Genomic DNA, 24,304 nt, shown 5'->3' with positions numbered 1-24,304 from the left:
CATAATCACTGCAACTCTTTAATAGCTTTCATTTCGCGGAGACTAATGACTTGGATCTTGTCGTGGACCGGTAATTAGGGTGTTACGTGACTTATGGGATGGGGCTGTGTGAGCAATAAAGTTTTGGTAGCGCCACAACCTAATGTTGGAACAGTAAAAACGCGATCGAGGCAATGAGTCCTGCCGGACTCAGTACTGTTTGACTTTACTAATTTGTTTCCTTTTTTTGTGAGAGTGATCACGGTCCGATGGTTAGAGGATCTCTCCAGAACTCTGCGGGTTAATGGTGACTGGTGTTCCCGCCCAGTCAGCTACTTGGTATGACATCATCGTCAACAGTTCATGGTTATTGAGCTCTCCTTTCCTGTATGTAACCCAAAGCTACAAGGAGCCGGGATAGCGTAGTCGGTATAGCAACTGGCTATGGGCTGGACAACCGAGGGGTCGGAGTTTAAGTCCCTGTAGGGTCAAGATTTTTCTCTTCACGTTATCCAGACCGGCTCTGCGGTTCACCCAACCTCCTATCAAATGGGTACGGGGGTAAAGCGGCCGAGGCATGAAACTGACCACTCACCTCCAACTAGTACCGAGGTCAAGAAAATGTGAATCTATACATCCACTCCCCCTTACGCCTTCTTGGGTTAGTGCTTAATTAGTTGAGCACAGGAACAACTTTACTTACCCAAAGGTACATCTTCATATTCATGAAAGCCTGCACCTGCATTGCATTATCAAACACCTGAATACAATTTACACACTTAGAGCCTGTTTCTTTAAGATTAATTAATTAATCTCCTTTTCATGCACAGTTTACCTAATTGGACCGTTCCCTCGAGGATCTAGTAGCAAATTATTTAAGCATTCCTAATTCCTCAGATGCATACTACCCAATCTTTTCTTCTTGATTCAATTATCTTAACTGTGCTAGTGAAGACTGCCAATTATGAAGATTATGTAATTATTTAATTCTCTGCAGCTCACATTTACTTACGATCTCATAGGTACAAGAAAGTTCATATGGGCAGTGCCATAGTTCAGGTGGATAGTCGCCGGCTTCCCACCGTTTTAACCCGCGTTCCATCCCAGGTCAGATCATGTGGGATCTATGGTGGACAAAATTGCACTGGGGCAGCTTTTCTCCGTGTACGTCGGTTTCCCCTGCCAGTTCTCATTCCCATACAAATCTACGTGTATCATCCGCGGCTGGTACAATAGGCCAGTTGGAAACCGACGTACCAAGTGGACTCACACCACCCTAAGAAAATTAAAAAGAAGGTAGCAGAAGCCGTAAGTAAAGGCATTTCTTAGAATGAGAACTCAGAAATCTAACGGCGCGTCCACATTACTCGTGCTCGCCAGGCTTGTGCTCGTCGGGAGCTCGTCTGACTTTTACTTGTGCTCGTAAATCTTCGTCCACGCTACTTCAGTTGCTCGCCAGGCTTCGGCGCGCGAGGATCCGTATATTTACTCGTAGTGTGTATAGACTGTAGTCGTATTTTAATTTATTGGCTATAGTTTTTAAATTAGAAATTTTAAATTTATTTGTCTCGTGACTTGTCATATCGTCCACATTACTCGCGAACATAGCGAGTCACACGAGCACGAGCACGAGCACGAGTAATGTGGACGCGCCTTAAGAGTGAAGTAGACCGAACTCTCGAAACGTCGTGTGTATGGAATAGCCAATGGACTGCGAGTAATATAATTGTATGCTAACTGCCTCGCTCTGTGTTGATTGCATTGCCGTCTGATTGACTTACTCCACTCGGCTGACTGAACTGCTCCCCTCCCGACTGCCCGAAACGTCCTTATGTTACGTCACTATAAGTCATATAGAATCTGAAAATATATCACAAAAAATTCCTATGCGAAATGGGATTTGAAATTGGGATCGTGTACCCAGTACGCGTCTCACATGTACGTTACCTATCTCTGACTGTCTTTCTTACGCAATCCAGTAGTTACCCGAAGCGTCCCCACATATAAGCGGTTCGTTCGCTACTTGACAGACATTAGGAAACTGAAATGGGAATCCGATAAACTATAACAATATTGCCTAGTTCCTTCGACTTCATACATTACAAAGAATCAAAAAGAACCTTTGTTGATTTCCCTATTCCCCAGATACCTCAAATTAACTTTCAAGGACCTCTAATCTCTGAGTGATGTCTAGAAGCATTTTTTAGCGAGCGTCGTTATTACAGTAGGCTAAACTAATGCTATTTTTTATTTAATATTTATTATTTAATACCATAGTTATAGCGGAATTACATTTTCTAAGTTCTTGCAGATTTCTCTAATTCCTATCATTTTCATATGTTATTCTTATTAGTCTCTAGGTTTTCTGACTGCAAGGTTTGTATTTATAATTGGCCCTCTCATGCTTTCTGTGATATTCCTTTTCCTCGTCTGTCCACTGCTGATGAAATCTTTTACCATTCTCTCTGAATTTTGGTCCGAGTGCGTTTGGAAGTCTTAATATTTTACTTATAACGTTCAGTTTGTTTAATTCTTTGATATATAACAGGACAAGTTCTCCTGCAGCCCCTGTTGCCCTGTTTGAGATCGCAACGTATGATCCGTACTGGGTACAGCCGTCCGTTCGTTAGTCTTTGAAAGGGTCTGTCCCAGCCTTTCCCCAGAACATTATACTGTCACGAGTTTATGCTCCCGTGACTAATAATAACGGGTTTTGGATGGGATGAATGGATTTATTGACACCTTCCTTTACAGTCTCCGTAATCACACTCAATTATACCGCTATCGCTAATCTACCCACTTCGCAAATCACTAGAACATGCTCCATTGTTGTTCCCGTTGTACTGCGTTGTACTTCTCTGTACTCCTTTGTGTGCCCTTTTATAATTCCTCGGCACGTACCCCACGGAAAACACCGTCTTATGTTATCAAGAATGTGTGTTTATTGTTCCGTTACCTAGCAATGGATATATGCGAAGCACATAGAAAACACCTCTTGCGACCTGGTTCTGTTGTTGCCTGCATGTAGACGTGTGTCTACATGTCACTATACCATTTATACAGTGTTTTTGAGGCTGCACATTGCATTTAACTCTGTACTCTTAAGAGGAGTTAAGAATTATATGAATACTTTATTTTAGATAATTAAAGTTACTGATGTTTCAATTATAGCACTTAGTACTATATTGGCTTTATGCAACTGTTAAATAGCCCAGAACAGATCACAGTTTCGAGCGTCATCACTGAAAATTATCTGCTCGATAATGTAACCTTAATTTCAGCAACGAGTCCATTAAGAAAGTACCTTCGATATATGAATATTTCAGATTTTAATGGGTTCTGAGGATGGTGTATAACACTCGGGAGTTACTAGGGGTCTGGTCTTTGTTCATCATCCCGTGTTCTAAAGGGCAACGTTTTGGAAACTTGGTCTGTTTCCGTCCTCAGATGAGGGGATGGGAGACACCTACTCCGCTGGGTCCGTTAGAAAAAGCTAACCGCAATGACTGTACCAACAGAGGGGGGTGTCTCCCACCCCCTCAACTGAGGACGGAAACAGACCCAGTTTCCAAAACATTGTGTACTTCAGTGTTCTTTAGAACACCGGACGATGGACTAAGTCCAAAGTCCCAGTGGTCTCACAAGTATTTTATTTACGCAGTGGCTCTCAGGACTACTGATACCCCGATATGCGAGTCGAACAAGAGGAGCAGCAAGTATTCGGCAGATCTTCTTTTGATTGGCAGCGCCAGGGAAGTGCGTGAAGGGGAAAGGAAGCATGAGGGTTTATGCCGAGTCTTAATTGAAATTCTCATCCACCTTCCTCCCCCAGTGCCACATCACAAGTAGATGTTCTGTTTACGATGTAATATAACCTGTACTAAACGCAAGTGCACCGTAATATCAGATTACTAGCTTCTATCCTTGCATGTCCCCTTAGGGCGCACAGTATCTCCTAACCTGTGACAAATGAAAATATACAAGTGTCTGTGAAAACAAAACAAAAATATTTTCCTAATGTTGAAGTGTGCTTTTCATTCGAGGCAGAGATGGAGCCGAGCTCATCACTGCTCAAGTCACTTCGCGGCGCCGTCAGTGTGTATAATAGTATCTGTAGTGGTGAATGGTGTAATAATTGATGAATGAAAAGGATTTGGAAGGAAGTGTTCGTACTATACCGGCATTTGCCTGGAGAATACTACGAGAAACCTGTCAGAATAACAGGTGTCCCGGCCGAGAATCGAACCAAGCATCTCTCGAACAAGAGTCAAGATCGTTATCGCTACTCTAACCTGCTCGGTAATATTGATATTGTTATTGTCAATGGGCTGATTGTTGTTCCTCAATGCTTGCTACTGTTCAGTTCAGAATATTTTATCTTGTCCTCTGCTGTTTACAAATGTACAGATTAATATATGCAAGACCGTGATGAAACTTGGTTCTGAAGGAATTATGGGACAGCAGCCACCTACTCACGCTGGTTCTTCGGTCGCGGATTTTTCTACCCTGAAGATGGAGGCGATACGTTCCTCCGAAACACAATATCTACACGGTGTCACATCCCAGAAGACGGCATTCTTCATGATTCTTTATGGCTTAAACATTTATATAGAATGAGTGTTCATTTTTACACATTAATGTTCCCCTTGCGTTTTTCTTAAGGCAGCATTTATCCTGGGCAATATGATTCACAAATTAATACGCCTGACACCATTTAGTGCTCATACCCATACTAGAGTTCGTTAGCATCCTTTTAATATTTTCAGACTTGAAGCGTGCGAATGACAGACACTACCTTCCCAGTATGGATTCATAATCTGCACTTTGTGCAAGGAACGCATGAACGATGTGTGGCAAATACAGAATTATTGGCTCGATTCGGTATGTTCAAATAATTTGTCGGTTGTTGGAAATTAAAATTTTGTATAAAAGCGAGTAATATAGACTCTAGGTACATCCAAATTTGATATTAATATAAAATCGTTCTGACATATGGATTTGCTCACAAAAACGTACGCGTTCCTTGCTGATTTTCGTTTATTTCCGTGGTTCATTGAGCAATTCTACATCAGCGTCGTAGATTATATAACCTCGATTAGTGTTATAACCACGAAAGACGAATCCAAAACATTAGGAAAGTAGCAATCATGTCCTTTTTTAAAGTATTTCTTTTCCTTTGGCGCTACATCCCAAATTTTGGCCTTGGTCTACCTCCATGAAACTATCCGTTTCACTTCGGTTTACTAGATCTTAAGACATTCGATAGAACTCCTTGGGCGGGTGATCAGTTCGTCGCAAGGCCTCTACCTCTACACAAACACAGAAAAACGCACATACACACAAACACTGAACATCCATACCCTGAGTGGGACTCGAACCTACGATCGCAGCTTCCGAGCGAGCGGAGAGAATACATGCCCTAGACCGCTCGGCTACCGTGACCGACGTTTAAAGTATTGCCTCGGTGTTCTTTGCCGTAAGAGACTAGGGAAAACTGGGAAAACCTAAGTCAGGATACTAATATTGTCTTCTGGGGTGTCATGCCTTATAGACTACTAACTGTCTATTAAACTATACAGTGTCACATTGCAGAAGAGGTTAATATTAATGTAGGCCTCTGTGAGAACTTGATATCCCACTTAGTCAAGACAGTTAAACTCCATGACGATATACGTATAACCCCATGACCTCTAGAATACGATGGAGTGTTGAATGACGAACCGCTACGTTATGCTGATTTCTGTGTGCTTGTAGTAATTAAATATTGGTGTCTGCAGATCCCTGAAACTCGAGGGTAAGAGCTTGTGTTACGATGTTATGCTGAAATGCTGAGCAGAGTCACAATTAGGAAACCACTCAGCTTCCATAGAAATAATGGGTAATTGTCTTGAGAGAGAGAGATCTCAAGCACCCCGTTACTTGAAGCTCCTCGCTCCAGTAGAAATCTTAATGCCTGTCCTCTTAACCACCCCGCCTGCTAGTCCTTTGAATCTGTGGGTCATGAAGCCTTTTCGACATGTGCTTTCCTGCACAGGATCATTACGTCTTACCGCTAATAACTCAGTCATGCATCAATCGGCCTCTAGCTCTTTCAAAAACGGGAGAAACCAGCTTGCATTTGTATTACCAGTTGTTAGAACACTTCTCTTAACAGACAGAAGGTTGTACGGACGTGAGTTGTTTCTAGTACATACGCACAGCTCGTGGGACTTAAATAAGGTCTAAAAGTTTGTGACGATGGTATATTTTTTCCCCTTATCGCTACAGCCCAAATTTTGACCTTGGCTTACCTCTATGAAATTCTCTGTTTCACTTCGGTTTACTAATCTTAGACATTCGGTAGGACTCCTTGGGCGGGTGATCAGCTCGACGCAAAGCCTCTCTACCTGTACACAAACACACACACAAACACTAAACATCCATGCCTTGAATGTGATTCGAAGCCACAATCCCGGCTTCAGAGCCAGCGAAGACAGTTCATGCCTTAGACCGCTCGGCTACCGTGACCGGCCGATCGTGCATTAGTACAAATATAATGTTTCTGTACATTATCCATATTTCTCTCTTTATCTAAAACACCGTAATGTTTATATTACATTTTTATATTTCGGAGGCTCCTTCAGGTAAAACCTACCCAATTGGGAACAATCGATAGAGCTATTTCTTATCTCCGGACACCTGTACCAGCACCAAGATAGAGTATAGATGAAGGCAGGACGATGGATAATGTCCAGAAACATAATATTTGTACTCGTGAGACTTGATTGGTGAGAAGTCAGAATAATATGTAGGTCTAATATATGAATAAACTGTCAGTATTTACTGAAAAAGTTAAATAGTTCCGTTCACTGTGACTGATTAAGATTTTCTTATTTCAGTTATTCATGCCCTTACATGTTTCGGTCTTCAGAGACCATCTTCAGAGGGACACCTTTTACATCAGTACAGTTAGAAACCACTTTTGTTCTAAAAGTCAAAATATATACATACAATATCAATAATATACAATTGGTTGTAAAATCCAAAGTCTTTACAACTACAGCGGCTGTTCCAATACTTTAAAATATTTATATTTGGTTTGTGAACACTCTATTGTAATTCGTGTCGTCATAATAACTTTTTCATAATATTAGTGTGACAGACCAGAATGAAACAAATCAAATTCAGTATTTACTGTTATCACACACTGTAAACTGAAATTACATGTAAATATAAGCTCTACATAAATTGTTTAATATATGCCACAAAAATATATTATGTTAGAGCACTACATTATAATGAATCGCAGTTTAATTTAATGAGCATTTCCATTTATTTTTATTTCAGCGTTCTTTTTCTTCGCTGCTGTTGTATTTTGGAGGCCATGTTTGATACCTGGGTACGAAAGTTGTAAAACATATTCATAACAACCTTTCTGTTTCATTATCTCGAAAACGATCAGACTTAAAAGTAAACTGTACTGAGCCTCAAAATGCATGCATTTTTCTGTAAAATGTTTGTTTGAAACATCTCTCCGGTAAACATTTAGCGAGATATGCAAGGAGAGGCGGTTACATGGTCGTGTACAGTCGTTGTTGAACATTTTCAGTCTAAACGAAAATTGAAATTACTGGATAGTTGTTCATCGAATTAGTAACTATCAAGAAGAAAGTCGTCTTCTGGGTTTAGGCGCCGTGTATTCTTCATTTTGGCCGACGTTCCTCCGAAACGTCGGCCAAAACGAAGAGTACACAGAGCCTAAACCCAGAAGACGACTTTCTTCATAGTCATCGCCGTGAAAACCTCAAAACTTACATAGTAACTATCAAATTTGATTAAAATTCTTGTAGCATATGAACGGACGGACTACTTGAATGTAATAGGGGCTCAGAAGTATAGCGAACTCCTCTAAAAATGACCAATTTCACCAAAACTTTTTCAGTAATTTAAAGATGAAACATGTGAACATACAGACAGCCAGACACTTCCGCTGAACGCTCCCACTCCTTGCGACGAACTCAAAATTGGTTCATGTGATGGTAACGGATGAGGACATCAAGAAGCCCAAAAGGACATGAAGTGCTCCTGCTTTTTGTTTTGGACCAGTACTTTCCGAAGCGTGGCAATCTCGGGTAAAAAGTATTCCACCAACATAAGGCAGTAGATTCGTTTCTTTAACAAGTTGAATGTGATGCTAAGGGTCCCTGCAACTTTAATGAATGAAAGATAATACTTTAGTAATGGAGTCTCCCGGCGAAGAGATTACAGAAGGGAAGAGGAACAAACAGCACATGTGCGCCATGCGATCCCTAGGGACAGGTCGTCCCTACTCATTTTCTGGATAACTCATCTGATTCACTTACATTGCCTAGAAATCTCTGAATATTCATCGGTAAGATTGAAATAGGAAATTGTTACGAGGATAATTAAACTGAAATCCTTCAGTTGATTGCACTATCAGGCATTCTGGAGGCGTAACTTGATTGGGTTCATAATTTAAGGACGTACTGCTTGGGTAACAACCCATGAACCAACAGCTTGCTGATAATCAGATAAACTAACAAACCAGGTAGTTAATATTAATATGAATAAAGAAATATAATTTTTTACTCTATGTATGGGTTTCGCGTACGTTTTGTACATATCCATGCAGCGTTTATTAAACTCATGCCGGTTGTAACATTAAAAACAGCGATTAAACGTGTAGTATAACTAACTAAAACAGTATTAATCTCTGTATATGTTTTATATAAGTATCTTATTTGTATCGCAATTATCCATGTGAATGTTATATGTATATTTACAAGTTGACGGTCACCATGTACTTATCAAAAAAGAAACAAAGAAATCAAACTCCTTGGCTTTAGTCCGCAAGCGGAATGTACCAACCGAGCGACCGCCGCTTATCGGCGAAGTTAGTGCCAACTTATCGTTCTTAACAATTACCAGTGACGCCTGTTGTCTGACCAAGACCTGATATCGTGTCCATGTGCAGTATCAATATCCAGTTAGGAAATTTGATAACAAAACTAATTCATATTTAAACCTGCTCCAGTAAAGGTAACGTTGTCCCTGTGTTTAATTAAGCACTACACCGCGAAGGCGTATGAGGAAGTGGATGGATAGATCCACATTATCTTAACCACAACACTAGGTGGAAGTGAGTGGTTAGCTTCAAGCACCTGCCGCTTTACCCCCGGGGAAAGAGCCCCCGATACCCCTTGGATAGGGGGCTGAATGGGCCCCAGAGCTGGTCTGGACGACGTGGAGAAGAGAAAATTCTTAATCTTACCGGGACTTGAACTCCGACTCCTCGGCCGTCCACCCCGTAGCCAGTCGTTATACGGACTGCGCTATCCCGGCTCCATTAAGAACGTGAAATAATTAATGGATCCAGAAGCGGTTGTTTCATATTGTTTTTATAATACTTTTTCGACAATTTATTTAAAGTTGCATACATTCAAGGTCAGTTCTAAATGCAAGATCGCAATAAACGAATAATGGAAATACAATTCACACTGTTGATAGTAAAATGCAATAGCTCGAATTATGATTGTGTTTGCAGTGTCTGGGTGCCACAGCCATGAAGTGTCTGCTGACCTAATAATTATGCCTCTTTATGTTTCCGAACATTAATGTTATTGCAGTGCTCAATTTTCTATGGTGCTTTAAGCCATAACGCAAGCTATTGCATTGCCTTTAAATGGGATTGAAATTCGTATAGACACCTTTGTGCCCGGAATTTATTAAAAAGGAAAGTGTATAAAGGAGTCGAAGACAAAACCGCTTATCCTTACCCATAACTTAAGCAGTTCTCAAAGTTTGTTGATAGTGAATACGTTTAATTTAAGGATTTCATTCTGTAACTCTGTCAGCTCAGGGCAAAATTATTCGGATCTCCATTTATGTGCACTGCTGCAGACAATCGGAAGCTTATTGCTCGAGATTCATTCTGCTTCATTCCTCTGATATCCTGGAAAATGTGGAACGCTTCAAATCGAATCTCTCCGTCTGAAGAACTGGGATGAGACTTCATTGCTAGTCAGGATCAGAGAGATTTATTGAGAAGTGTAGGAAGGAAAGAAGAAAGCAGAAAGAGGGAAGTTGGTTGTGAAACTTGTGGGTCGGCCTGCTGATTAACCTCACACCTGACTCTTACACAGCAGGTACACAGATGTACACTAGAGTATGTTACGTTGGATGTGACGAAATCTAACAGATGCAGAGTTTCTGTATGTTCACAGAGCAACTGCTGTGCTTTGAAGAGCCTGGATGACTCAGTCGGTATAGCGACTGGCTACGGGCTGGACGACCGTTGGGTCGGAGTTCCCGGTAGGATCAAGATTTCCTTTTCTCCACGTTGTCCAGACCGGCTCTGGGGCCCACCCAGCCTCCTGTCCAGTGGTTACCGGTGGCTCTTTCCCTGGGGGCAAAGCGGCAAGGGGGTGAAGCTGACCACTCACCTCCAACTAATGCCGAGCTCAAGAAAATTAATTAATTAAGCACAGGGACAACTTTACCTTTTTACTACTGTGCTTTAAGAGGTTGGTCTGCAGTTATGTGTGATGCTTTTATTGCATTCAGATTATCAGAGAAAAGTGTAAAAATGTACTTACGCAATATACTAGAGGCTGTTCCTTAACCGAATTTTTAAAAAGTTGGAGGATCATGTAGTAGGATTGAAATGGAAGAAATGTCATCACTTTTAAGTGATAGCTGTGGACGCTAATTATACTGCCAGGAATTGGTGTGTAACGGCGCTATTCAATGACTCGGCTATCAGTTGCTACCACAGGTAATGATAATATTGCTACAGATTACTACAGAGAGCATTGTATTCTTATATTTATTTATTTTAACGACAGATCACTTGAATATGAAAACAGTCATGTCACTTAACGTATTTTTTATTAAATGCAAACTACCTGAGACAATTGGCAGTGTCCAGTACACAGTGTCCAAAGCATCTGCTTGTTCTGCTTCAAGCCTTCTGTAAAAGTACCTCCGCTCATGAGTACAAGCCACAGTTCCAGGGGACTTGTCTTTCAGCCCACGTCTGAAACTTTCCTGTAGAAAAGGAAACAGTAGAGTACTTCGAGTTGCATACGCAGTAAGGGGCGGTCGAGTTGTATTTCGGGGGCGGAGGAGAAAGTGAATTTATTGGTACTCGTTTCTCAGTTCGAGATTAGAGCTTTGCGGGAGGGGAAGGAAGGTTCGATGTCTTACCCAGCCTGGCACGTGATAATGACCCTCCAGAGCGTACATTGTCCGTTTTAAGCAGGCGATTAGTAGGCCTGGTACGCATCCACGCATCCATCACTTACAGGCTGCTCCATAATTAGTTGAACCACATCTATGAATGTTCCTTCGATAACAGCTCCGTATTAGTAAACAGTAAAGTTCTATGGCAAAGCATTTTAATTTTGTATATATTTCAGTGACATGTTTTTCATTTAGCCTTCTTTATTATGTCGTCATTTTGCTTCGTGTGTTCGCTTTTGCGCGCGCATACGCGCTCGCTCCCAAAAGGAGGGAAAACCCCTTTAACTGAGTGGAGGGGAGGACAAGAGTGTTGGTTCTAAATATGGAGCTTTGTTTCTGCATTTGTATCTAATTTGCGGACTAAATTTTAAGCTATCCTTTTAGGAAGATCAGAAAATCCAGCTACATATCGTAATCTGTGACTATACACTTTCGCCTCTATTCACTTTGTTCACAAGTTTAAGATAAAGGCCGGTAGCAGCCTCTTATTTATTTGATGATGCTCTCAGTGATGGGGTTAAGTTATGGCATCAAATTGTAGGATGGTAAGTGAAAAATGAATTAGAAGGAATGTGGAAGGAAGCGCCCGTTCCCTAATTAGAGATACTGTCCCGGAATTTTCCAGACGAGACGAAAAGCCTTAGTCACTATAGTCGGTGCCCCGATCGAGGTTTGAACCGAACGTCTCCCAAATTGGAATCAAACGTTACTTCTTTATCCAAGTTCGTCTGTAGTAACTGCTGTTTGAGAACACGATAACGTACTTTCGGGCGCCTTAAATGCATAAGTGCCGGTCTCGGTAGCCGAGCGGTCTAAGGCATGTACTGTCTTCGTTCGCTCGGAAGCCGGGATCATGGGTTTGAATCCCACACAAGGCATGGATGTTTGGTATGTGTATGTGTTTATTCTGTTTTTCTGTTGTCCTGTGTTTAAGTACAGGCCTTGAGAAGGGCTCATCGCCCGTCCAAGGAGTCCTACCGTCTGTATAAAATGATCAGTGAAACTGAGGAATCACCGCTATGCTCCAAAATCGGAGCGAGAAGGAAAAATTGTACAAGTGCCCTATTCTTAGTTAAACACCGCTACTGAATACGAGTAGAGAAGTGGAAGTATAGCTCCAGTGTTTCTTAACCCTCCAATCTTTTTAAACTTCGTCACTGGGTACGAACAATCGGTTGGCCTCACGCTCCGACCGCTTTGCTCCCGATGAAGAAATCTCAGGTTCCCATTGGACAGGAGGTCTAGTGGGCCTCAGAACCGGTAGAACACAGTGACGGAAGGAAATTTTTCGCCCTACCTGAACTGGAGGTCCGATTTCTGGTCGTCCAACCCGTGACTACGCCGATTAATATGCCCGGCTAGCTTTGATTTCATTTGAAAGAAAAGCTCCTTGTCCACCTTGGCACGTAATGTAAGATTTGAAGCTTCCACCGCGAATTCACGGCGATCAGCCGCGTCAGTATTGAACTAAATACCTACGTTTCAGAGATCCCCTCGGTCTCCATGATCAGGGTCGATGTAACACTTTCCGAAGAAGGGTTCTGCTGCGTGGAGTTACTGCAGATATTTCTGGAGGGGAGGGGGTGATTTTAATGGAAATAGGAGAGGAAATATAATACAGTTGTTTTCGTTATTCTGTTTTAGTTGGAAGCGAGCAGTTATTACGAAGTGCTTTAACTGTTCATGTTATGAAACGGCACGTTTCTTGAGAGTCGCTCGTTAAACGAATCCCGTTAACGTAAATACGTGTCCCGTTACATCACGAGAATACAGGCACCTGCGATGCAGCTTTTAAAATCTCTGAAGGGTTACAGAAAAGTAGGAAAGTTAAATGGGCCTGTGAGGTCAGAAATGGGGATTTCTCACTGAATGAACAGAAGAAAATAGAACTGAAACGGTGTATCCAGAGAGTGAATGAAACCCGCAGTCCAAAACAAACTATGACTTCAAAAGGATAGAACAAAAGAGACGTGGGAAGACAGAGGGAGAGATGGAGGGAGACTTACTGCAGCTATGTAAACAGTACTTCTCGCCAGTAATATTACCGTTTAGTTATTAATTTTATAGTCATTGATTTTATCAGATTCAATTGTGTTTACTGTGATGAGGAAGTTTCGCAAGAACTGAAGAGATGAGAGACTTGCATTCAAATATATCATAATGACAGATTAGCAGGGTATGAGTTGAATTGAACTGACAATATTGGGCCCAATTTTGAGCTTTTGTTTTCGGATTCTGTTGTCAGTTGCTAATAAGCCAGCCAGTCAGTCAGTTTGCAAATTATTTGCAGATATATGAAGGCAGTCATGGCTAAATTCTGTGTTTTCTTTTTCGGCTCCATTCCAAATAATTCTGAACACAAAGAGCTTATTAGTACTCTACATCGTGACTAAAAGATCCATCAAGTACAACCTGTTCCATAATTAGATTGCCACAAGTGCCTGTGTTACAGCATAAATTGACGCATGTTATTCTATACGCAAATGTTCATTGCGTGTATATGACTAGGCCGTTTGTAGTCAGAAGCTTAAATGGGGGTACCGCATCCATCACGTGATGCTGCTTCCACGTGTAATTCATACGCAGTCCCCCGATGTCAGATACTGTTAGTAGAAAGTTACTAGCTGAGGGAATAGTATCATTGTTTAACGGCGTGTTTATGTGTTAGCAATAATTGTATCTAAAGCACATAAACAGCACGGAAACCGCTGCCTAGGTTGCTATAATGATTATCATTATTTGTAGCGTTGTTTTGACGTCAAGTGGAGTAGCTGTATGGACGAAATATAGGTTCCCAGGAAGGCGATAATTGCTGATTGTGTTGGGGACTCCTAACGTTGCAGTTGAATCGATACTGCTCAGCATTCTGGGGACCTTGAGTTAGCTTCTCGATTCCGAAACCAATTATCCGAGCTAAAGAATTCTGTTTTTCCCCAAGATCCGCACCAAAATACTCGGAAACTCAGACTAAGGTCAATTCCTTTCTCAAACCTTCCAAATTCATATAGAAATTGATCTCCATAGGACATATCAGCTACCCTATTTTCTTTTTCATTTGTTACGTCCTGTCGTGTTTCAAAATCGAGGTGCGGAAACCTTCGGCACACCAAAGCAGTAAGTCGATTCTAAAGGGTTCCTTTGGCCATGTATGACTCTCGGAACGACTGAGTTTATGGACTTCGTCCATCGCCCTGTATTGAAGAACACAGTGTTTCGGATACTGGATCTATTTCCGTCTTCAGGCGAGGGATGCGAGATACGTACTCTGTTTGGTCTGTTAGAAGGAGCGAGTAATTTAGGTTAGCTCTTGTTAACGGAACCAACAGAGTAGGTCTCTAGCACCATCTTACCTGAGAACCTGAACAGATCCAGTTTCCGAAACACTGTTCTTTGGAGTTATTTAGAATACGAGAAGATCGACAAAGTCAAAAAACCCAGTAGTTCTGACCAACGGAGTGAATTAAATTGATCGATTGGATTAGTCGGTATTATGATTGAATTTGATAGATTTTTATTAGAATTGAATTTACTTCGTTGTTCTGCAGACGACTACCGTAATTCCACCAGTTACCCTACCTGAAGGGATTCCTGGTTTTCCTTTGTCCCTCCAGGCAAATATAGTGGTGGTATCTCACTTTGCATTTTGATTCTATGTCGTCTTCGATTAGTATTCACTCGTCGATTTTCTCCATTGACACTACATGTTTCGGCCTGATCTTCAGGCGTACAGGTTGTTGTGATGAAGGAATCTGCTGCCCACTGTAGAACTGTTCTGGTTCCCTCGGATTAATTCTAGGTTATGCAGGCTAGACAGATGTTTCAATTTTGGTGTCCTCGAGCTGTTGGAACTTTATTTTGAAGTACATATCTGTATTCAGTGACTGTACATGATTTTACTTATGATTTTGTTTGGTTTGTTTTATTTTGTTTTGATTTGTTTCTTTTTTTATGTATAATACCTTGAAGTATGCTACAAATGCCTCCCTGTTCTTTCCAATTCTTCATTTATACGTGTATATCATCCTCGGTATGATATCAGTTTCGTGCCTGAAAGTTTTCATGGTTTAACTCGGTCCCTCCAGATATACGTGTGCTGGAATAGTACTTTGAATGGGGCCACGTTTCCCTCTCTTCATGCACAATCGTCCAGCCATTCGACTTAGGAACGCTGTTAGTTAACCCAAATGTGTTGGAACATGCATCTTGATAAGAGTTTATCTGTTGGTGCAGGAGAGCCTGGAGGCGCGGGTTCTGGAGTTGGAGAAGGCGCTTGAGGCCGAGCAGAAGAATGGACAGCGAGAGCGGTTGGCACTGACGCGACTGCAGCGACAGCTCGCCAGGGTGAGTGACACAGTAACATATTTGCCCCGGGTTAATACTACGTGGAATATAGTGCGTTGTCATATGCAGGGCACACAAAGATATGACGGGCCTCCAATTATAATGAACCCTCAAATATGATATGCCCCCCCCCCAATTTATAACGTGCTCAGAAACGTAATGGGCAGCCTTAAATAACTTGCACAGAAACACAATTCTCCCCGAACCTAGCGTTCCCGCGAATATAATAAACCTTTAAGTAGAATACGGCCACAAATATAATGAGCCCCGAATATGAGGATTGTGTTCTGAAAGCTATACAACCCGACAAATGCTTTAGTCTAAGAAACTGGTGACATTAAGCGTAAGTAACCACTACAAACAGCAATTGCTTCTCAGTTTGCAGTGCAGATGTATTCTAGTAAGTTATATCCTTCAACCGAAATTAAATTAATACTAAATATTTTACTTTAAACAGCCTCCCCCGCCAAATACCGTATTACGTTGAAATCACTCTCATGCATGGAGCTGAGCCCTTCTTGAGAAGCCGCCAATTGGGTAGCTACTCAAGAACTTCCCAGCATTTTATGGAACCCGAAGGTTCATTACCGTGTTCACAAGAGCCGTCCACTGGTCCATATCCTGAGCCACATCAATCCAGTTCATATCATCCCATACTACCTCTCTGGGATCCATCTTAATACTGTCCACCAACCTACGTCTAGGTCTTCCTAGTGGTCTCTTTCCTTTTGACTTTCCCACCATTACATTGAAATACGTAGGGCAATTTCGGAGATGAATTATGCAGACGGACGGACAGTAATGAGGTCTTAATTATGAGTTAAATCTATTCACTTTATACCCATATTTTATATACAAAATTGTTACATTTGTACATTTCATGAAGACTTGTAAATTCCCTTATCAGAAACCTGTAAAATATGACTCGAAGTGTCGAGATATTGAAGCTTCTTTTGATTGATAACACCTCCACCAACGTTGAAAGCCTGTTTCGAGTTCAACGCTATTCAGCTCTTTAATCGTATGGAAAGTATTAAACATGACGTCATTTATCGATTCCAGAAGACATCAGTCCTGTAACAGTGATGGTTCACACAGGCACAAAGCAGTGTTATGCTCACAGATTGCCACAGTAGAATCTCCCCACTGGAAATGATTGATGATGTGAACCAAGGCGTGGCTGGGTCTTCTGTAGCGTCATTTGTATTCAAGTTTCCGAACAGAACAGTGGGTTCTAGATCAGAAACAAAGCTGTAGGTCAGGAGATGGGTCCATCCCACACGGTAAGCGGCGTAACTTGTCAGCATGCTCGAGTCACTGTCTCAGAACCGGAAGTCTGTCGCCAAGTTTCCTTATAACAGTAACAGTCCGCGTTTCTGTGACACATGCATTTCTCTTGTGTTGAACTTAGCGCATTAAGTCACACCGGAAGTAGTTGAAAGATAGAGGGAATTATATTGTCACGTGTAGTGGGTGTGCATGACTTATAAGACGGGTTTTGGATTGGATTTATTGGCACCTTATTCACACAACTCGGGACTACCGGCAATTACAGCGCCATCGCTGATCTACACACTTTCCAGTTCACTGTTGCACACGCACTAGGATCCTCGGTCTTCACTAGTCGTGTTCTGGCAACGGATTTATCACAGTCTCACTGTCACTTCAAATCACACTTGAAGTCTTCTTTGCACTGCCGAATTCCTTTCTTGCCATTTCTTCACAAACACCTTGGACTGCCATCTACAAAACTCGACTCAATTCTAATTCTAGCTCTGTGAGATCCTCGTTTTATAGCCTTGGGGCGGACCCCACGGAGAACACCGTCTTCTATTGTTAAAGAGTTTGTTTACAGCTCCGTTGCCTAGCAATAGACGTCCTATTATTGCTTGCGTGTATGTTGCGGGAATATGTTTACCGACCCGCTGTCTAGCAATGGGTATACATATCACAATATAATGAAAAGTTTCATAATTTGTGAACCTGTAAATGGTGTATTGGGAAGTGAGAAGTGGATATACAAATTTAGGCCGAGAACCCACAAATGAAGATGCCGTATTCTAGGCGTTAACTTCTTTTTATGTTTTGTGATTTTACTCTTTAGTGCATTTATAAAGTGAAACATAATTGAAATTGGAGACAGGACCGGAACAATATTCAGTATATGCACCTACCATAAATTTGCTCTTGAAAGATGTAAAATGTTAACAGGATTCGTCTGGCCTATTATCCTCGTTCTTGAACAGCTGCATTGAACTCTGGATTCCATATACGCCTGCAGATCCTCAGNCCAGCTGAGGGAATTTTATGCAATTCCGCTTTATTATCTCCCTTAAATGCAGATAAACTGGTCAGAGCTTAATTTTCATGTATATTTATACAGAAATATAAATAATTTTTATCTTAAAATCAACGGGGGCACCCGATAGCGTAGTTGGTTGAGGCACTATGCTACAAGCCGGAAGGTCGCGGGTTCAAGTCCCGATGAGTTCATTGGATTCTTTTCGGTTGACCTAATCCTTCCAGTCGCACTATGGACCTGGGGACGACTCAGCCTCTAACAGAAATGAGTACCAGGAGTATTCTTGAAATATTCTTGGGGGTAAAGGGCGGCCGGCGCTTAAGGCTGACAAGCTTGCCGACAACCTGAGCCGATTATCTAGGAAAATATGGGAACCTTAACATCTCACAACCCTATGGGCCTACACGGCCTGTTTCAAAAGATACCTTTACTTACTTTTACTTACTTAAAACCAACAGAATATCAGGTCAGTTCGAGAAACTTTTGAAAATTAGCCTCATTTCCCTATACTAACTTAGCATTTTTGAGGTTAATCATTTTAGATACTGGAAACTGTCCTCACTGCCCGTCATTCTCATTCGCCGTTTCTATGTTTAAATCTTGCAATTCATAGACAGGAACCAATAAAAAAGTAGCCTACGAGCTACTTAGCAGTTTGAGCACATTCATAGTGTGACATGATGGCTGAAAGCCGGAATAGTGTAGCCAGAGCCATACGTCCGTTGTTGAGCAACGGTTCGAAAAACACGTTCACTTTACAACGTATAGCAACGAGCGAGTCGTTACTGGGTAACAAGTTGCTAAGCACAAGGTTCGCGTGACAGCCAACAGGACAACAAAGGAACTTGTTCAACTTGGTGTTTTCTATATGGGCCTCGTGGAAGTTGTAAAAGACAGTGGATTCGTGAGTAGAGGAAGAGAGATCAGTCCGAGATTAGTCAGACAGGCGTCGTTCAGAAGGAGTTCAATGTATGAACTGTAATAATCAGCTGTAATGGTAAAGACGTGCCAATAAACCCAATCATCACACCCAGAACCCATTATTATTAGTCACGCAAGCCCCTTATACGCGAAAATAGATAAATTAAACATTTAATATAAATCTACAAGTGAACAACAATTAGCCATGCAGTGAACTGTGCACAGAGTCATTACTATATAAACGCAGGGAATAAATTCTGCTTGAATCCAACCGCTTATACACAACAGCTATGTCCGGACATAAAACAGTTGAACCACTAACGGGATTAAGACAGAGAGAAGACAAAACTAGACTTGGGAGTGAGACAGAAATACTGTATGAAGCCACATATATAAAATTACTGTAACTACAAACCCCTTGGTCCGTGGAAAGATTAATGACAGATCTATATCTGGTTGTGGCATTACTGTGAAGTATATGCTTACTTAGTACAATGGACACATCCATTAGCAAGATTTGTTTGTGAATCACCTTGGTGAATAGTTTTGTTAAGACAATGCGACGGTCCTGCTGTTACTGATCCATGGAGCTATGGACCCACCCATTCTTTTTGTTGCTAGACTGTGCTGCCGCCTAGCGGTGTAATTTGTGGAAGGAGATTAACAATATCCATGTTTTGTGTTTACATATAAAGAAGATGGATTTATACGAGACAGTATCTTCATACTTCGGTATTGTTTTTTAATAATAAAGTCTTCTGAGAACTGAAATATTTTGTTTCTTCAGGAAATTAGTGAAATGTATTTATAGAAAATGTTGTCTGCATCTTTCAGTTACCGCTGGTCTTTTATGTTAGTAATGAATGTGAAAAGTATACAATTCTCNAGGTAAGTGTATTTATAGAAAATGTTGTCTGCATCTTTCAGTTACCGCTGGTCTTTTGAAAACTTATGTAGTTTTCTAGCCTATAGGCTAATATGCAGGCACATACAAGCGAGATTTTATCAGCGGTAGGCTTATGTGTCGTTTAATATATCGTAGGTTCTTGCTAGCTGTATCCAATCCTGGTCTGCATGCTTAATTGCTAGTTCCATAAATTTATATGTTGTCCCTTTGGAAGTACTGCCATGGAGATTGCGACGAAAAGAACGAAACAGAAAAGGTTGGTCTTGCATCTCGACCGAGATTCAAAGCGAGTGTAGCCACGCTAAATTGCTTGACGGTGGTTTAATAATTGAAGGTAACTTGACGTGTGATTGTGCAGTGGTGCGAATAACAATATAATTTCCAAAACTACAAGTTTATTGTTACTCAAAGACAATGACGTCGAATGAACTTGCATTTGTGAAAAATTCTCATTCTTTATCCCTTTCTTTCCATGCTCCTCTCTTTCTCTTATTGTGTCTCCCTTTCTCTTAATTTCTTCATTTTTTGTCTCCTGTCTGTATGTGTATTCCGCTGTCGTTGCTAGGCAGTGGCTCGGCAAACACGTTTTCGCAGCAACAAATACAGAAAACGAAGAATTGGTGGACGCTTCGTTTTCTGTGCGGTCCGTGTCGCATCGAAGGAGAGTTTGTAGATCTGTGAACCCCCCCTATTATTGAAAGTAATTACTTATTCAACACGTTCCCGCTGCAAAGGAGAATTTTTGGAGGCGTCGTTTTCTGTGCGGTCCTTGTCGTATCAAAGGAAATCAGGCGATTGGTTCTTCCCAAAACTTCTAGTTCCTGTGTAAGATTTGAGGTTTTCACGGCGGTGACTATGAAGAAAGCAGTCTTCTGGGATGTGACACCGTGTAGATGTGGTGTTAATCGACGTTTCGGAGGAACGTATCGCCTCCATCTTCAGGGTAGAAGGAAATATAAGAAATCCGAAGCGAAGAGACCGTGAGAACCGGTACAAGCAGACTGATGACCAGTCTGCTTTTACCTGTTATCACGGTGGATTAAGGCGATACGTTCCTCCAAAACGTCGGTCAACACCACATCTACACGGTGCCACATCCCAGAAGACTGCTTTCTTCTTGTTCCTGCTTTGACTCGTTCTTACAGGACCCTTTTGACTCGGGTCTCGTGTCTGAACAAGCCTACCCCCGAAATGAGTAGAAGTTTACATGTGGAACGAATCCCTCTGCATTACCGAGTGACACAACTTTTGGGCCGCGCCATACGTCAAGCGGTTAGTCGCTGACTTCCCACCGCGTCGGCCTGGGTTCGATCCCGTGTATGGTCAGGTGGGATTTGCGGTGGACAAAGTGGCGCGGCGGCTGGTTTTCTCCAAGTACTTCGGTTTCCCCTGCCAGTCTTTATTCCATCAAATTCTGCATCATCATAATCACCCGCGGCAGGCTACATAGGCCAGTCAGTGGCCACCCTGCCGAGTGGACCCAGTTGGACTCCACCCCTCACTAGTCGAATTTTTAACGCAACTTTTTGTTCTCCGTTTTCTTGCGTATAGCCTTTACATCAAGCATGAAGTAAAATAGCGGATTCCCGTAGGTTGGCTCCATTCAGTGACATAATTTAACCGCATCAGACTCCTTCCTGTGAATTTGCATGAAATATGAGATATATCTGCCATCTCCTGACATGAACCGTCGCAAGAACCACGAGCAAGAATTGTTGTAACTGTGGCTACGGTCAACGCTGTCACTCTGACGTTGTGAGAGGCACTGTTAAACAGAAAGGACCTTGCACACATTAAGCGAGAACACCGCGTAGAAGAGCCGTAGCACCGAAAGATGTACTGGTAAGAAAGCGTCTGCTCTCCGCTGACACACTGAACTTTGTTTCATATGTACAGCTCTGTTCGTTTTGGAGATAAGGACTATTTTAAAGCGCGACCTAATTCAGAAAGGCCTTGCATTTTATTTCTCTCGCTTTCTCTCGTTATTTTTCTTTATCTTTTCCTTCTATCTTTCTCAGCGGTGTCGGTAGATAGAAAGACACATGCTTCCCCTTACCAACGCAACAAACACAGAGACATAGTAGCCTAAAACATGTTTTGCCTCATTGAATATGAATTTTATGCAAAACGCGAGCGATTGCAAGCAGTTGAACGGCTTTGAAACGATAAAAGCGTTTCCACAGTGATTAGCTGAGTACGTGAGCGCTGTGAGTGCCACGAAGACCAAGAGAAGGGAATAAGGACGCAATACGAGTAAGTCACGCTGAAGCCTGGCGGTTTGATCGGCCCGTGCTGGGCAGTAACATACGAACTTCACCAATCACTCCATTTAAGGTGTCGACTCTCCCCGATCTAGACCGCAGCGTAGGGATGGGGCGTCCCTTGGCGGGTCAAGGCGTCGCAGTGGCGGGTAAACAGCCCGGCGGGAGGGTGCTACGCGACGAGAATTTTCTTTGCGGTAAAGAAAGTGCGTACAGCCAGACGCATAATAAACGCAACTTAAATCTTATTTATAACTGTGGCCGGATATTCGGTCAGAAGGAAGGCAGCAGACTTCCTAAGCCTGTGGCCAATGCGTCACTTCCAGAACATACACTGATTACAACACAAGAGAACTCACACTTCAGCACTGTCGAGTCTCAACACAGGATTACACAAACTGTTCCGTCTACCTGAGTATTTTCCCCGGAAAGTACCGGTATAGTTAGTGTACCTTAAAACCGACCACGTTCATTTTATTTCACGTGAGTTAAAGGTAAAGTTGTCCCTGTGCTTAACTAATTAAGCACTACACCATGAAGGCGTATGGGGGAGTGGATGTATAGATCCACATTTTCTTGACCTCGGCACTGGTTGGAGGTGAGTAGTCATCTTCACGTCCCGGCCGCTTTACCCCTGGGGGAAGAACCCCCCGTACCCATTAGATAAGAGGGCCGCTTCCTTCATAATTCTTCGCAGTTCACAGTTTGCCAGTCATCCTGCCATTCGACACTGATCAGTTTGAGGTACTGGCAACGTCGTTAAAGAAGCCAGAATCCAACATTCGGCAAACTTCCTGTTCGTCACTTCATAACTTAGCAAATGAGAAGGCAAACAAACACAAACTCCGTGGCCTGTAGTCTGAAAGCGAACTAGAACGACCGAGCGACCGCCGCTTGTCGGCGAAGTTGGTGCCAACTGTAGCGGATAGAGGGTGTCGCGTGGCCAGCGCAACGAATCCCTGCGGCCGATAATCTCAGTTTTCTAGATCTGAGCCGTTATTTCCTTGAAATAGCTCCTCATTTATCCTCACGAGGCTGAATGGACCCCGTTCCAGACCCACTACTTCTCAGAAAATCTTATAGGGCCGAAAATCGAACCCGGGACCTCTGGATATGTAGCCAGGAAATCTGAACACTAGACCACAGAGGCGGTAGGCATGGACAGATAAATCAAGAAGCATTCTCCTGTTCGTTACTAAATGTGAAGATGAACATTGAGTCTCTAGATATTGTGACATGACGCCTGAAAGCCGAAATAGCGTAGACAGAGCGGAAAACCGTTGTTAGCCAACGGCTCGCCAATCACACGTTCCCGCATCAAGGAACAGACCCGGAATAGGACCACTGCTAAGCTACGGTTCGGTAACACACGTTCCCGCTGCAACGAATAAAACAGTAATACACGAAATGTTGGAGGTGGTGATTTATATTCAGTTCGCGTGGAAGTTAATTCATTTCAGTCGTAGTTCATTCGTGATGGAGTTCAGTGATTCATTCGTCAGGGAGTTCAGTGTTCAGCTGTGGAGTGTTAACCAGTGGACAGCGGAAGCTGATGAAGCGACCGATTCGTAAATCAGAACCAAGTCAGTCACAGCGGGAGAGAATACATTCGTAGTCCAGTAAGGAACGGAGCCGGTCATAAGCCGCCATTGATTGTGAGCTGTTGTAAATTTATCGTAATTTTAATAAAAGTGACAATAAATCCAGTACTCGAACCCAGAACCCGTTATTATTCGTCACGGAACCCCTCATACGTGACAATATGATACGATACTTCCATGTTTTCATTTAAATAAACACACGATTAGACTCCACAGAGTTCCTTACATGAACAGTAGGTTCGTGTGTCCGATTTAGAAGCAGAACACGTCATCACGCTGTCTGCTACTTTATCGTACAGTTGTCTGGTTCCGTTGTGTGCATTGTCCTGTTGAAACACTTTGCATTTGTATCCGGTACGGAGTCAGCTCAGGTCTGTGGGCCTAGGCCTGCCTCCATGAACTTTCTCCGTTCACTTAGGTTTTTCTAGATCTTACACATTCGGTAGGACTCCTCGGGCGGGTGATCAGCTCGTCGCAAGGCCTCTACCTAAACACAAACACAGAAAAACGCATACTTCACAAACTAAACATCCATGCCCTGAGTGGGATTCGAACCCACGATCCCGGTTTCCAAGCGAGCGAAGACAGTGCATGCCTTAGACCGCTCGGCTACCGTGACCGGCCCTAGAATCATTACTGTGGTGAATTCTACGTCTGGGATATTACGATATGCTGGAAATTTAATTATTTTGGGGAGGTTATAAATAGACATAAAATTTAGGAGCGGAAATATATTGAATGACTGCCACTT

General features: G+C 42.3%; 1 protein-coding gene across 3 annotated transcripts in view; it reads left to right on the top strand.

Annotated features, from left to right (window-relative positions):
• The window catches only part of LOC111866279, a 658,988-nt gene that overhangs the window by 389,369 nt on the left and 245,315 nt on the right, over nucleotides 1–24,304 (top strand). For all 3 annotated transcript variants that reach the window (XM_023855075.2, XM_023855074.2, XM_023855078.1), the window contains one exon: nucleotides 15,451–15,561. In XM_023855075.2, the coding sequence (XP_023710843.1) occupies nucleotides 15,451–15,561 (111 nt within the window). The remainder of the gene's footprint in view (nucleotides 1–15,450; nucleotides 15,562–24,304) is intronic.

This window comes from Cryptotermes secundus, unplaced genomic scaffold (genome assembly GCF_002891405.2).
Source record: "Cryptotermes secundus unplaced genomic scaffold, Csec_1.0 scaffold1025, whole genome shotgun sequence".
Lineage (NCBI taxonomy): Eukaryota > Metazoa > Arthropoda > Insecta > Blattodea > Kalotermitidae > Cryptotermes > Cryptotermes secundus.
This window is presented reverse-complemented; position numbering and strand designations above follow the sequence as displayed.